Source organism: Phoenix dactylifera, chromosome 11 (assembly GCF_009389715.1).
Source record: "Phoenix dactylifera cultivar Barhee BC4 chromosome 11, palm_55x_up_171113_PBpolish2nd_filt_p, whole genome shotgun sequence".
NCBI classification, from domain to species: domain Eukaryota; kingdom Viridiplantae; phylum Streptophyta; class Magnoliopsida; order Arecales; family Arecaceae; genus Phoenix; species Phoenix dactylifera.
In genome coordinates this window covers 850,130-865,056 of record NC_052402.1, presented here as the reverse complement: position 1 = coordinate 865,056, position 14,927 = coordinate 850,130, and the positions used below count along the sequence as shown (strand labels likewise).

The 14,927-nt window shown below is 39.0% G+C and overlaps 3 protein-coding genes across 5 annotated transcripts in view; 2 read left to right on the top strand and 1 right to left on the bottom strand.

Moving 5' to 3' along the window:
• The window catches only part of LOC103709002, a 30,720-nt gene extending 24,558 nt beyond the window's left edge, over positions 1–6,162 (bottom strand). For all 3 annotated transcript variants that reach the window (XM_008794147.4, XM_039131172.1, XM_039131173.1), the window contains exons 1-3: positions 5,912–6,162; positions 5,372–5,444; positions 3,829–3,894 (exon numbers count right to left, since the gene is read on the bottom strand). In XM_008794147.4, coding sequence (XP_008792369.2) covers positions 3,829–3,894; positions 5,372–5,444; positions 5,912–6,138 — 366 coding nt within the window. In that variant the 5' untranslated portion in view covers positions 6,139–6,162. The remainder of the gene's footprint in view (positions 1–3,828; positions 3,895–5,371; positions 5,445–5,911) is intronic.
• LOC113463639 lies at positions 1,460–3,001 on the top strand. Its single transcript, XM_026809977.2, has 3 exons — positions 1,460–1,561; positions 1,650–1,725; positions 1,818–3,001. The coding sequence occupies exons 1-3, from the start codon at positions 1,475–1,477 to the stop codon at positions 2,840–2,842; spliced, it is 1,188 nt and encodes a 395-aa protein (XP_026665778.2). The 5' UTR covers positions 1,460–1,474; the 3' UTR covers positions 2,843–3,001.
• A 5,854-nt stretch (positions 6,163–12,016) lies between the features above and the next one.
• Positions 12,017–14,129, top strand: LOC103709001 (late embryogenesis abundant protein Lea14-A-like). Its single transcript, XM_008794145.3, has 2 exons — positions 12,017–12,253; positions 12,580–14,129. The coding sequence occupies exons 1-2, from the start codon at positions 12,048–12,050 to the stop codon at positions 12,830–12,832; spliced, it is 459 nt and encodes a 152-aa protein (XP_008792367.2). The 5' UTR covers positions 12,017–12,047; the 3' UTR covers positions 12,833–14,129.
• The last annotated feature ends 798 nt before the right edge of the window (positions 14,130–14,927 follow it).

Below are 14,927 nucleotides of genomic sequence, written 5' to 3'. Positions count from 1 at the left end.
GTGGCAGCAGGAGGAGGTGGCCAGGCATAGAGCTCGATTTGGGCCCTCTGCATACGAGTCGGGCGGCGGTTCTCGAAGCACTAGACAAGATCCAGAGTTCTTGAGGACAACTTCAGTAAGGGAGGGCGTCGGCAAAGAACGTGGCCGGATTGCATCTATGCTGGGTGGTTTTGGTAGCCGAAAGAAGTCATCTAGAGGAGTTGCAGAAGGAGCGACAATTCATGATGTAGATCCGCATGCTCTCCCCAGTAGAGATTCAAGGCAGCAGAGGGTAGACACAATGTGGATGAAGGATAAGAAGAAAACTATGTGGCGAGCTATTGGATCCTGGTTTCACTTCAGCCACATCCCAGCGAATGTGGCAGACAATACATACTACAGGTCTGCCATTGCCGCCATACAAGCTGCCGGTCCCGGTGTAGCTCCTCCAGGCCCGAAGGATATATACGGTGAGCTTCTTGACAACAATAAGGAGGAGCTGGAGAATTGGATTGACTCCTACAAGAGCAAGTGGCCCATATATGGACTAACCATCATGTGCGATGGTTGGACCGGTCCGACCAGGCGGAGCATCATCAACTTCCTGACATACTGTGATGCTAAGACCTTCTTCCACAAGTCGATTGATGCTTCGGCTTCTGTGCACAACACCTCGTACATGCTGAAACTTATGGAGGATGTGATTGATCTGGTAGGAGAGGAGAATGTCGTGCAGGTCGTCACTGATAATGGGCCGCAATATAAGGCTGCCGGGCAAGTCTTGATGGAGCGGCGGCCACATATTTTCTGGACCCCATGTGCTGCACATTGTATCGATCTTATGTTGATGGACATTGGAAAGATCCGTAGGGTGCAACAAACGGTGGAGACAGCCCAACGCATTACGAGGTATATTTATAACCATAACTGGGTTCTTTCATTGATGAGAAAGTATGCAGGGAGAGAGATTCTGAGACCAGGAGTCACACGGTTTGCTACCAACTTCATCGCACTTGATAGCATACTCGAGAAGAGAGGAGCCTTACGTCAGATGTTTGCCAGTCCGGAGTGGTATGATAGTAGATATTCTTATGCCGGCTCTGAAGGGAGCAAGATAGAAGACTTGGTGACGAGACAACCATTCTGGCAGCGGGCTACTACAATAGTCAAGGCTATCAAACCATTATATGAAGTGCTGCGGGCCGTAGATAGCGAGATCTACCCCCAGATGGGATTTTTGTATCACATGATGGTCAAGGCAAAGGATCAGATTATGGAGGCAGATCCAGCACATGGCCGGTCATACATCAACATCATTGAGCAACGGTGGGGAGCGCAAATGGGTACGGAATTACATCTAGCAGGTAAACTAAGATATAATTATAGTGACAATTATAGTGATGGATATAATTATATAATTATGCTAAGATAGTCTCGTATATGTGCAGCATACTACCTAAACCCCCGGTTTCAGTACAGCATAGATGGAATTGGTATGGATGAAACACTTCTGGATGCTTTGCGTAATGTGATTTACAAGATGGAGGCAGATCCAGAAAAAGCGGCCCTATGTCTTGAAGAGGTAATTATGATTTAGTAATTACTAGCATGTGTAAGTATATCAGCATCTTCAATTATTAACATGGTTTTCTTATGCTTATTTTTCACAGAGCAAATTATTTAGAGAGGGCAGCTACAGTTTTGGCCAACGAGCGGCTGTCGTCAGCAAACACAATATGAATCCAGGTACGTGACACATCAGCAAAACATTCACCTGGTGTTACTTAGTTACTATTATGGAACTATCATATATGTAATCTTCATAAATATTTTTGCAGCTGAATGGTGGGTGCATTTTGGCGGATCCGCGAGAAATCTAAAGCGGATAGCTATCCGGATCCTCTCCCAAACAGTCTCCTCTAGTGGATGTGAGCGCAATTGGTCCACCTTCGCCCTTATCCACAGCAAACAAAGAAACCGTTTGACGCAAAAGCGCCTCAACGACCTTGTTTATGTGCATTACAATTTGCGGTTGAGGCTAAAGTGCATCCAGGAGGAAGTGGAGCTCAAGTATACAGATCCGATTTACGGGTCCTTCACCGCTGATGACGATGATCCACTACTCGGCTGGCTTGTAGGCCAGCAGCAGGAGCCCGAGCTTGACGAGCCAGGATCGCCTCCACGACCAGCTACCTTCATAGCCACCGAAGCTGGGGTCGATCCAGAGCAATGGGCTGAGCGCAATATTCCACGCACTCCCAGAGCTGATCAGCCGCAGGCACAGGGGAGCCAGACAGAGAGGGCCAGGAAAGGAAAACAAAGAATCCCAATGGAGAGTGTCGAGGAAGAGACTTGGACTAGTAGCGATGAAGGTTCTGGTGGTGATGGATCTTCTAGCCATGGAGGGAGCGGAGGACAGTATGGTACTCATGAGACACAGCCGGAGGGTGGTCTTTATTTCACCGGTGAGTCCCAATTTATGGGTGCTACACAGGATACGGACCACGGTCGACCACCTGATAGAGATCGTGAGGATATTATTGGATATAGAAGACGGGCTCCTCGAGGTCGTTCAGGAAGACAGGATACGACTGCAGATCCGAGGACATACGGATACGGATTCTATTATCCACAGCCTCAGCCTGACGAATACGGATATGGTGCATTGGATTTTGCTTCCGCCATATTTGGATGGGCCCCTACACAATCAGAGGACACCTCTCAGAGCCAGAGCGTGAGCGAGAGATCCGACAGTTCTTATAACCTGGCGCGTGTTCCTTCTGATTGGGTTGATTTGCCTCCTCCTGATTATACTTATGATCCAGATATCTACGAGAGCCATCGGCACTCGTCCCGATTTTAGATATCCTAGAGTACTTTAAATGTATGTAAATGATTGTATCTTAATTCGAAGATATTTTATGTGTATGATTTTATCATTTCGAACGGGAGGAAAACGTAACATGCAATCATGCATCATATATGTTTCAAATTTCAACCCTAAATTTAAATATGAAAATATCAAAAATCATGAAAAAAGTAATAAAAAAACATCAATTTTCATTTAATTTAAGATCCAACAGAGACAACATTTAAAAAAAAAAAAAAAAGTCTGACTCGTGGAGCCCGGCCGGTACCGTACCGGTCCGGGTACCGGTCCGGACCGGTACCGTACCGGTCCGGCCGGCGACCGGTACGCCGGACCGGACCGGTACCGCGGACCTTGCCACAAATAATATTGAAAGAAACAAGATCAATTGACCCAGATATATGTGTTCTGCTCGCATAAATATAGCCCTTATAGTTTGTATTCACACATAACTTCAAGCATTAGATCTAAGATATCCTCAAATCTCTCAGTCTCTTGTTATAACTATTATACATCTTTCACTACCTTTTCTATTAAACTCACAGATATTAAATCTTTTATAACCTTTAATCATCCTCCTCAGACATTTTTTATTCAGTCATTCACTAACATAAGACTTCTAAGTTGTTACAAAGCATTTAGATTCTACAATTTCATACCAGACAGCATGACTCACTCCAAATTTTCTGCATGAGCAACTCCATGCAAATTGACCACACTGTAGCAATAGATCATGTATCTGCACCTGCCCAGTAGTAGTGCTGGAAATAGTTTTTTTCTTAAATATGGATGTCTTTAGAACACAAATACTGAAAAAACAATTACAAAAGAAAGATGCGATACAGGCACAAGTCACATGGGGGAAAGATAAAAGCATGAAAAGAAAAAAATTGAATTTGTGAATAGCCAATGATTGGTATTTGCATGCCTCTGTTTCTACAAAGACATAAAACCAAAGTTGCCTGTGTAGCAAGACATACCTTGACAGAAATCATTAGCACCATAATAGCTGATCGAAGTGAACTGTTGTTTCTATGCTGGTAGACCTTGGATAGAAATAGAATGATATAGCAAAAAGAATCAGCACAAACACTACAAATGAAGTATATAGAATGATATATTTGTGATAGGTTTTCTACAGAACCAAAAACATATCAAAATATGATAAATTTCAAGAATTTCAAGCAAGGTCCGCCGTACCGGTACCGGTCGGCGTACCGGTGGCGGCCCGGACCGGTACGAAACCGGTCCGTACCGGTCCGAACCGGTCCCGTACCGGTCCCGTACCGGTCCGAACCGGTCCCGTACCGGTTCTTCAACAATAAATTACCGGTACCGGATTTTATGCTGATCCGGTACCGGTCCCAGGCCGGACCGGTACGTACCGGCCCGTACCGGCCGGTACGGACCGGTACGGCAGACCATGATTTCAAGTAACTCACTCTTATATATTCATTTATTAAGAATCACAAGCTTAAACTGAGATCATTTACTTCCATCAAAGATAAAATGATTTGGGTCTACCCCTTAAGAAATTCCCTTTCTGACAATCTAACATACTCAGTAACATGTTTTCAACTCATCTCGGAAAAAAAATAGAATTACAAAGGATGTCTAACATCTCTACTAGTAAGGCAAAAGGGTTCGGGGTGTGTGTGTGTGTGTGGGTGTGTGTGTGTGTGTGAGAGAGAGAGAGAGAGAGAGAGAGAGAAATTGGCCAGATGAGCTTACTGAAATGCATTCTGTTTTTAGTAAGAAAGATCAGGCAGAACCTAATTGCTTTCATACTAAAATTCATTCATCAGGGAAAAGAAAATCCAATTCAATCAAATAAGAGCTCAATAACGAGGGAATTTGCTTAGAAATATCCTTTTGTTCTGTTTAGCATTACCTGAATTAAAATTGCTGGCAAAAAATTAAAGAGTTCTTATGTATCCTTAATGCAGCCAAAAAAAAAAACAGAGATTTCTTGGACTGGAGATGGTTAGTAGGTCATCATTCTCATTGCATATAAATTAAAGAAAAAGGGGAAATCATGAAAATATTATTCTTAAACTTATGAGTAAAAGATATAATACCATATCTTTCAAGTTTTGGCCTCTCAAACTTGCCATATAGCAGAGTTCAAGAGAGATAGAGACGCCATATCCATCTTATACATGATCCTCCAGTACATTCCTAGTTTTATAGGCGTCCTTGACTTGAGTACCCGTAAGGAAAAAGATACTAAAAACAATATAGTTAATAATGATGACATGCATACGACTAAAAAGTTAGATGTAAGAATGTAAGAACGTAAAATTGATGCATCAAAGATTTTTGTCCACTTCTAGAAGAAAAGGATAAAAGCCAAAAAGAAAAAGAAATGGCTACACTTAATGTTATAAATCATCTTAGGCAAACTCTTGTCAATCTTGTGAAAGAAAAAAATAGCACTCTCATAAGAAGGGACAGCATACTAATAAATCCCAACAAGTTTTAAGAAAAGAATGGAAATAAACTCTTCGCTAATGGAAAGAATACCTCTTTTACAAGTGAAGGTAAACGATGAGCCACCGCAGGAATATTGTTCTTGGTTAGTGCATAGTCAATACCTCTGCATTTGTAAAAAATGAGCACGACTCATTCCCCAACCGTGAGGGAAGAAAAAAAAACTCACCAGACAACGATATAAACAAACGATTTGTAAGTTTGCAGCCCTCATGCACATGAAGCAAATCATCTCGATCTTTCATATAAAAATATCATGGAAATTAACGAAGGAACAAACAATACAAAGCATTTCCATTTCCCCCCAAGAAATTATATTATAATAGTATCAAAGAAAAAAAAGGTAACCTAGCTATGAATTTTTTAACAAGAAAAAATCCAAGAACAAAGACCAACATATTCCTCCCATCCAAGAACGTTGGAAACAACCATGCATCAACCCTAGATTCTACAGCGACAAGAATCCCGAGAAAAACCTCCACAACCAGGATAAAATCCCGAAAACGGACGAAACGACGCATTCAAGAAGAATCGGAGTTCAAGAACGAGTTAGAGTAGGATGAGTTCCGACACCTGGCGACAAAGAAACAGCACTGGAAGAAGTCTTTGGAGCCAATGCCGCTCTTCAGGACCAACACGAGACGCTCGACGGCGAGTTGGAGAAGGAAGGAGTTGGCCGCGGCCGCGGACACGCCTCCTCGGTGCGGAGCGGCGGCCGCTGCGGAAAGATTGGTGGTCACTGCCTCCATGGCCACCGGTCGCTGGGGAGGAAGTAGCGGCGGACGAATCCCACTACCCATCCTCTCTCTCTCTCTCTCTCTCTCTCCCCCCCCCTGCCCCCACGTCGACTTGTTTACCCCCACTCCCCCTCCCTCTATCCCTTCTCGCCGGTCTAGTGGGCTTCTCTCTTATATATAATAATAATAATATAGAGTTCGAGAAAAACGTCGGGAATGGACGGGAGAGTCGGTGGGGGAACTTTCTGTTTCGGGGAAGATATGGCGACGCGGCCCCACTCCTGCACGCCTCTTCGTCGCCCGAGCCTGCGAGCGTGGGTACCGTTTGGTGCACGCCAGTTGGGCTTATAGCTAGAGAGAACTCTGGTGTCGCGGTAAATGATGCATCAAGATCTAGCACAGCCGCTGGATTGGCTTATATCCACGTGGCATAATCTGAATATATCTGCGAAAGCAGACACCGGAGGTCTCGAATACCATGGTTCTATATACACCCCCCCTATTGCTCAGGACACCCCCCAAAAATTAAAAAAAAATTAAATACTCTCTACACCCCCCCATTTGCTAAGGACACCCCTAAAAAATTAAAAATTCCTAAATTACCCCCCACCCTCCCCACCCCCTCACCTAAATTGCTCTCTACACCCCCCAAACCCCCCCCCACCCCGCTCTTCCCCTCCAAAACACCTCGCCAACGCCCAAAACCCCCCCGTTCCCCCTTCTCCCTCTCGTCGCCGGCATTCTCCCGATCTCCGACCACCTCGCCGGCTTCTCCCGGAACCACCTCGCCGGCTTCTCCCGAAATTTTTTTTTTTCACGGTTCGTGCTCCGTTCGGCACTGGATCGCCGAACAAAAGGCTTCTGTTCGGCTGAACAGTGCCGGACAGAAGCCTTCTGTTCGGCACTGTGCAGCCGAACAGATCTGTTCGGTTGAGGGTTGCCGAACAGAAGGCTTCTGTTCGGCACTGTTCAGCCGAACAGAAGCCTTTTGTTCGGCGATCCAGTGCCGAACGGAGCACGAACCGTGAAAAAAAAAAATTTCGGGAGAAGCCGGCGAGGTGGTTCCGGGAGAAGCCGGCGAGGTGGTCGGAGATCGGGAGAATGCCGGCGACGAGAGGGAGAAGGGGGAACGGGGGAGGAGGGGTTTAAGGGGGGTTTGAGGGGTGTTTTTTTTTTTTCTTTTCAAAACGAAACGGAGGAGGAGGAAGGGGGGTGTATGAGAAAATTTCAAGGGCAATATGGTAATTACACTAAAGGTTAGTTTGGGTATTTTTTTTTGGTTTTTGGGGGGTGTCCTGAGCAATAGGGGGGTGTATATAGAACTACCCTGGTTTCCGCCACCGACATTGCGTTGTATTTACTATTTTGCCCCTCTCTTCTTGGTCCCTTCCGAGTAGTGGTAAGGTCTCGTCACCGCCCAGCAAGCATAGTGACAAACTCCAAGAGCCGAGCTAACCGATGAGTAGACCCAGTTTGGGGAGCGGTTAGTAGTAGAGCTTTTAAAAGTAGAGCTGTTAGAAGTAGAGCTGTCTGAAGCAGAGCATTTATAAAAAAATATTTGCTGTTTGGTAACTATATTTCTAAAGTGCTGTGGCACTTTAACATGTATTTGGTAAACAAACTGAGAAATTACTTTTGTGTGACAAAATAACCATAAAGGATATTACCAGTATTATACAACTGAGCATAATAAAATATAATATGTATTAATACATAAATATATGATATAATATAATATTAATGTAATGTAATGTAATATTATTATAATATAGCACTATAACATTATGTATTATAGAATAATAATTTAATATAATATTAAATTATTTAACATAACATATCAATGTATTATGATATAATGTAATATAATATTATATAGTATAATATAATAATAAATATATAAAAATATTATAATTATTAGTGTAAATTAATTTTTCATCCTTCTAATGACCATTTATCTCTCTAACAAATTTTCTAGCTAAGTGATAAAATTGGTTAAATAATTACTAATATTTTTATTTATTTATTTATTTAGATCAGATTATTTACCACTCACTCATTATTTTCTTTTTATTTATTTTATTTAGTTATTTATTTATTTATTTATTATTTTATTTTATTGAAATATAGAAGGGTCGCCAGTCATGGGTGGTGACTGGCATGGTGGCTACCACCGTGGGCAGCCACGAGTTCCCAAAACAAAAAGAAAGAAAAAAAAAAAGAGGACGAAGGAACAGAGGCGGCGGCGTTGAGAGGAAGAAGAAGATAGAGAGGGAGAGGATGGGTGAGAGAGGAAGAAGTGGGATGAGGGTTTTGGGAAAAAAGATGAGATTTAAATGGGGTATTTTGGTCCAAAAAATAGCTTCTCAACAAAGCTGAAAACAACATTTTCGGAAAGCTCCAAATTGAAGCTTCTTCCCAAAAAACTGTTTTTAACTTCCCGCAAAAGCTGAAACAGCTTTCCGAAAATTTTATCATACACCATTTTTTATCTAAAAGTATTTTTTGAGAGTCAGAAAGTGCTTTTTGGTCCTCCAAAAGCTTTCCAAATGGGGCCTAGATCTCGGTTGGATCAGCTGGTCCACCCGTCGCACGAGAGACTAAAACGCTGATAGAAAGACCTGACATTTAGGCGGGACGCGCAATCACACGGCTGTGATGATGAGCAGGAAGAGTTACGTGGTCACCATTTGAGATTACGAGTTCCAATTATATGCTTTTATAGGGTCACACGTTACACGGACGGCAAAGGGGTCAGAAGGAACTGGGACGTGGGACTCAGAATGGTAGGTATGCAATAAAGTAATTTTGGCCTTTTTCAGGACCTAAAAATGGCAGTCTCTGATCACTCCATTCCAGTGTCAGACTCAAAACACGGGAGACCGAGTTTGAGTAATTCAGGGGAACAATATATCCATCTTCAAGGAAACATAGATGCATATGATCTTCGCGTAGATTGAAATTCATTTATTATTTAAAAACCTTTCATTTTTATTTATTTAAACTAATAAATATAAATTATATGTATATATGTATATATTATAAAGTTTTAGAAAATTGTTAGCATGTTAGCTTTATGCTTGTTTTGTGTGCTTTACCAAGTTACAGTATTAATATATATATATATATATATATATATATATATATATATATATATATATATATATAATTGATAAATTTTATAATATATTTTTAAACTCTCCACCTTAAAATATATGCAAACCATATTCAAAATTTCTATAAAAAAAATAGTAAAAACTTGTAACATGCAGACATGACACAGCGAAATGATGCAATTTAGAATGACTAATGGCCGTTACAATAGCTCACCAATCCATAACACCAATTGGACTAATGTAAGTTTTGAATGAAATTGATACAAAATCATGAATGTAATTTAAAAATAAAAAGAATAATAAAAAAATTACATAGATGTTGTGCAAGTTTATCAATATTTTAGCATTATAATCAAGTTATATCATTAGTTTTCTATTTGATATATTTGTTATTGATCAATTTTATAAACTAGCTATCACATTAAGTATATTTTTGAACTCTCTCCTTCGTAAACACAGCCAAAACTCAGCATAAAAAGTTTACAAATTTGTGTACCTTTCTCAATAATCAACATGTCAACATAGGAAAAAAAAAATGAAAAAAATACATGAAAGAGCAAGCTAGATGTAATATTGTCCAAATTTTAAAAAACTACATGGAATCTACAAAAAATTTAAATGATGCTAAATTTGTAAAATGAAAAAGATGATATATTTTTCTTGAATTTTTTTGATAAGTATGTGACTTTTCATTAAGCATCTAAAAACTTAAAGTAGTTAATTAAATATTTTTGATAACAGATGTCTTTCTAATTTCTATGATTCTTTCCACAAAATCACCAATACTTTCTCCATCTCAATCACTAGCCTCACTGCAAGGCATTCATTCTTCTTTTGTCACCATACTAAAAGTCCATTTCTGTCGAGCACTAATTATAAACTCGAAACTATTTTGTAATATAATTCAAATAATTAATATCAGAAAATATAGCCTGTTATAATTTGAGAAAACTAGTTATTTAGCAATACTTTTTCAATGACTTTGGTTTGTTCAAAGATAACACGATGAATGTGGTATCATTATAGCCTCGATATCATAGGTAAAGAGAGATGATTATCTCTATACCTATTAAATAGAAAAGAGAGAGAAAATTCTAGCCATCTCCAAAATTTATAAAAAAGAGAAAGAAAACCGAAGAAAAATTGAATCTTTTTGGAAGTTGTGGGAAAAAAGAAAAAAAAATCTTATATTTTAGTCCACCAAAAAAATTACTTCTTAATAAATTTAGGAAGTTCTATAAAAAATATATTTTGTTCCATGGTCATGTAAAAAAATTATTCATCACTAATATTTTCTTCATATGACTCTTCATAATCCAAAATAAATTTCATGTAAAACGAAAAAATTTGTTCAAAAAGAAAAAAAATTGCAATCCCGAATAAATTTTGTTCCTCCTAGGACTCTTCATAATAATTTGTTTAAATAAGTTCAAATTTGAATTTAAGTATCCTCCACATTTCGTTTCTCATATTAAAAAAATAAATCCAAAATAATTTTGCATAAAAAAGGAAAAATTCGCTCAAAAAATGCTCAAAAAGGAAAAAAATACCATGCGCATGAAAAAATCCTAAGTAGTGTAAAAAAAGAAATTTTATTTTCAAATAGGAACGTTAAAAAAGAAAAAAAACAAAATTTAATTTAAATTTGATATAAAAAACAAAAAATATGTTCAAAAATACAAAAACATTTTACAATCCAAATTAATTTTCGTTCTTCATAGGACTCCTAATATTAATAAATAAATGTTATGTAAAAAAAAAAAATACCGTAACAGAAATAAAAAGGTTCGTTAAAAAAGCAACATCCAAAAAGAAAATCATTCCATAAAATTCAAAACAAATTCATGAAAAAAATATTTCACTCGTAATAAAAAGAAAAATATCCAAAAATAATTATTATTAAAAAAAGAAAAATAAAATTCATTCAAAAAGAAAAAAACATTTCATTTTTTTCTTCCTAGGACTCTTTATAATAATTAATAAATTTCATGTAAAACATGTTTAAAAACGAAAAACAAACGGTGCATATGAAATAAATCCTAAGTCTTGTACAAAAAGAAAAAAATCATTAAAAAGAAATAATCAAAAAGAAAAAATTCACAATAAATTTTGTGTAAAAAAAGGAAAAAAAATTAAAAAAGCAACAATAAACAAAGAAAAAAATCTAAAAATTTAGAATATATTTAAATTTTCATTATCTTCCTATGTGTGCCCATGGAGTCGGTATCACCTTTAACAAGAAAGGAATTCAATTATATTGGACCCGATCTTATCCATCTCTCCATCAAAAGAATTTTGACAACTTTCTTTCCTTTCTTATCGCCCCAAAGACCTTTCCATAAGTAACAATCTCCATAGAATTTATAATTCGTCAATACGAATATCCAAATTAGAACCCAACGACGTGCCCAAAAATCAAAATTTGCCGTTTTGATATCGAACTCTGTACCGGTGTCGCACTAACATATTATCGGTACGGTATGGTATGCGGTTTTTTGTCGTATCGAGTATCGATATACTACTGGTATGATATCAGTATCGAACTGTTATGGTATGGTATGTCTAGTACCGTTCTGCAGTACCCTGCCAAGAACTAATCCTTAGGGTTGTGCTATTTTAAAGTCTAAACACAAATTTAATCAATAAAACCAGTTATGGCTCCCTGATTCAGCACCGACCTTCTCGGGATCGGCGCCGCTTCCAGCCCAACCACGTGGCGCCCAAATTGGGCGCCGGAGGATGCGGCTCGCGGACCGACCCGGACCAGGTTCTCCCCCTCAAATAAAAGGCCATGTCCTCCCCCATCTCTCCTCCCTCCTTTCCTCCGCTTCTCCCATCTTCATAGCAGAGACTGAAATCATGGCGAGCCTCATCGACAAGGCGAAGGAGTTCGTTGCAGACAAGATTGCCAACATCCCGAAGCCGGAAGCCGCGCTGACCGACGTCTCGGTCAAGAGCTTTAACCGGAGCTCCGCCACGTTCCACAGCGAGGTCACCGTCACCAACCCCTACAGCAAGGCCCTCCCCGTCTGCGAGATCTCCTACACGCTCAAGAGCGCCGGCAGGTTGGTCATGCATGCGCATTTCTAATTACTTTTGTCCTTCCATGCAGTCATATAGATAAGAATGAGGCAATGACCATAAAGTTTTAAAAGAAATAAAGATAGTTTCTCCTCCCATGTAGTTATATAGATGACAATGAAGTAATACTAAAATTTTAGAGAGAATAAGATCTTGATATGAGAAGTTCTTCTCCTTCACCAGCCTAGAAACTACAATGATTGTTAGATATGCGAAGTGGAGATCTAAACCACAACCTGTGAGAAACATGTAAAGAAAAAACTAGTTTTCTTAGAACACAAGCGATGGTTTTGATGGTGGATGGCTATAGGGTGGTGGTGTCGGGCACAATACCGGACCCAGGGTGGATCAAGGCGGCAGGAGAGGTGACAAAGTTGGAGGTTCCATTGAAGGTGCCATATGACTTCCTGATAAGCTTGTTGAAGGACATCGGGCTGGACTGGGACATCGACTACGAGCTCGAGGTAGGGCTCACCATTGATCTCCCCATCGTCGGCAACCTCACCCTTCCACTCTCGACCAAGGGGGAGATGAAGCTTCCGACCCTCTCTGATATCTTTTAGTGAGTGGAGTCTTCTTAGTGGCTCTGCTTCAGTTCATGGATTAATGAGAGGTCTTTTAAAATCTAAGGTTTCCCCAGTTGAAAAAATTACTTTGTTTTCTTCTCTGAATGCTTATAGAGCAATGCATGGCATGCGGCCGGCCCCATCCATATTTTAAATTTCTGCTCTTATTAGTTGAATGTTTAACATATAAAAGCTTATTAACAGGAGTGAGGAGTACTGTTATGGTTAACTTGACTGTCATATTTGATTCTAGATGTTAGAACCTCCTAGGAAAATCACTTCCCACAAACGTTATATATGTATGCATGTTTGTATATTAGCAAGGGATACGTGTTTAAACTAATAAAAAGTTTAAGAGGTTGGAGGATAAGAGACATAAAACATTCAGATCGGAGAAAAGTATCGATGCTTTTATTTCTTTTTAAATTTTGAAAGGAATGGATTGAGGATGTGCATACGAGGTGGGTAGATTTTTTTTTTTTTATTTTTAAAAAAGGAGTCCAACTAGTTTGGCCTGTCTCGAAGAAATCTTACAGATTCGAGAGGCAAACTGAGCTTTTTTCCCTTATAATCAATAGTTATTTCCATTCACGAGGTTTTTGTCCTTTGAAAAGAGCAATAATAGTAATAATAATAAATATCATATATAATGTAAAAACTCAATCAAATAAAATATTCAAAATATTTTTATTTTTTATTATTTTATATATTTGAAATATTTGAAAATATATATTTATTTGGTCGTGCAGCTTATATTTCTAGTTTTCATCTTATTTTTTCACTTATTTTCTAGAAACTAAGGATATCTTGATCTCAAAATTTGGCAAATAAAATCTAGAATAACACGTTCCTTTTTTATTTAATAAAATAATACTAATTTTAATGTATCTTAATTTTTGGTATACTATTATTTAAGATTTTAAATTCCAACAGGACAGAGGCATCCCAGCAATCCTATTTCATCGGGACGAGGCTGGGACTCCAAAAGCTATCTGAAAAAAAGAAGGTCAAAGAGATAAAGAAAAAGGAAAAGTGAATAAAAAAAAAGAGTAAAAGAAATAAAGAAGAAAAAGAAAAGAAGGAACAAAGAAAAAAAAGAGAGGGATAAAAAGGGAATGAAAAGAAATAAAGGCAGAAGAAAAAGAAAGGATGTCTATGATATGGATCGGAGCATCCTCATAGGGAAACCGGAATATCTCCATTTTACGAGACTTAAAACTTTATTTTTTATTATTTGATATATTTTCAACAATAATAGTACAGGGTCCTCAGCGTGGTAACCCAAAAAAAAAAAGAGCACTATGCCACGTGGTACAAATAACGTGGCTCATAGGTTGGTGCAACACAGCAGGATGGGATTTTTTTTTTACTGACTATGGGTCCTAAAAACTAAAACTTATTTAAATACATTTTGTGAATATCTCTATGCAGCTCGATAACCAAGATTACTAGTTAATCAGCGAAGCAGCTGACGAGGTGGCTCCCTTTATTGTCAACCACTCGAGGGACCATCTTTGAGTAGGTGAGACGGAGTTGCCCTGTACTCTCCATGATGAACTGTTTTTTTGATTTTTTTGACTATATATATAATACTACTATTTTTAGCAAAAAAAAAAAAATCAGGACACACCCATCTAGCCAGTTTTATGTGCTTTAAGAGCCATGCGAAGGGCGCGAGGAGACGGATACAGCTCGTAAAAATAAGCACGACACAAGCATATTTGAATGCTGATTTGCCGAGCGAGCTCCAATACGAACTTGAGGCATTTTGTGCACCGACCGACTCAGAGCATCACTAAACGAAGAGGAACTTGTATGCTTAGACGGACTCCTCAAAGCATTTTCCAGTATGCATGCAAAAGGCCTATAATTTCTGGGTCTACCTCATTGAATGGGGACTCCCACGACACCCATGGATGTGTGGCCAAGGAGCTTGGAGGAAACAGAGTTCGAACATGAAGATCTGCCTCTGAGAGGGACGAGGCTCACAAGCCAAACATAGAGGTTAACATTCTGCAAGGTGGTAAACATTGCAAGAAATCCTTGTGTCTCTAGAGTGGATCAGATTTCTGACTTCCCATGTCTTATAGTG

What these genes read in the sequence shown, in the direction of transcription:
- LOC103709001 (XM_008794145.3), top strand. Translation starts at nt 12,048, where the DNA reads ATGGCGAGCCTCATCGACAAGGCGAAGGAGTTCGTTGCAGACAAGATT. An exon ending in ACGCTCAAGAGCGCCGGCAG is followed by an intron (nt 12,254 to 12,579) that starts GTTGGTCATGCA and finishes GGATGGCTATAG; the next exon opens with GGTGGTGGTGTCGGGCACAA.
- LOC113463639 (XM_026809977.2), top strand. Translation starts at nt 1,475, where the DNA reads ATGGATGAAACACTTCTGGATGCTTTGCGTAATGTGATTTACAAGATG. An exon ending in CGGCCCTATGTCTTGAAGAG is followed by an intron (nt 1,562 to 1,649) that starts GTAATTATGATT and finishes TATTTTTCACAG; the next exon opens with AGCAAATTATTTAGAGAGGG. An exon ending in CAAACACAATATGAATCCAG is followed by an intron (nt 1,726 to 1,817) that starts GTACGTGACACA and finishes ATATTTTTGCAG; the next exon opens with CTGAATGGTGGGTGCATTTT.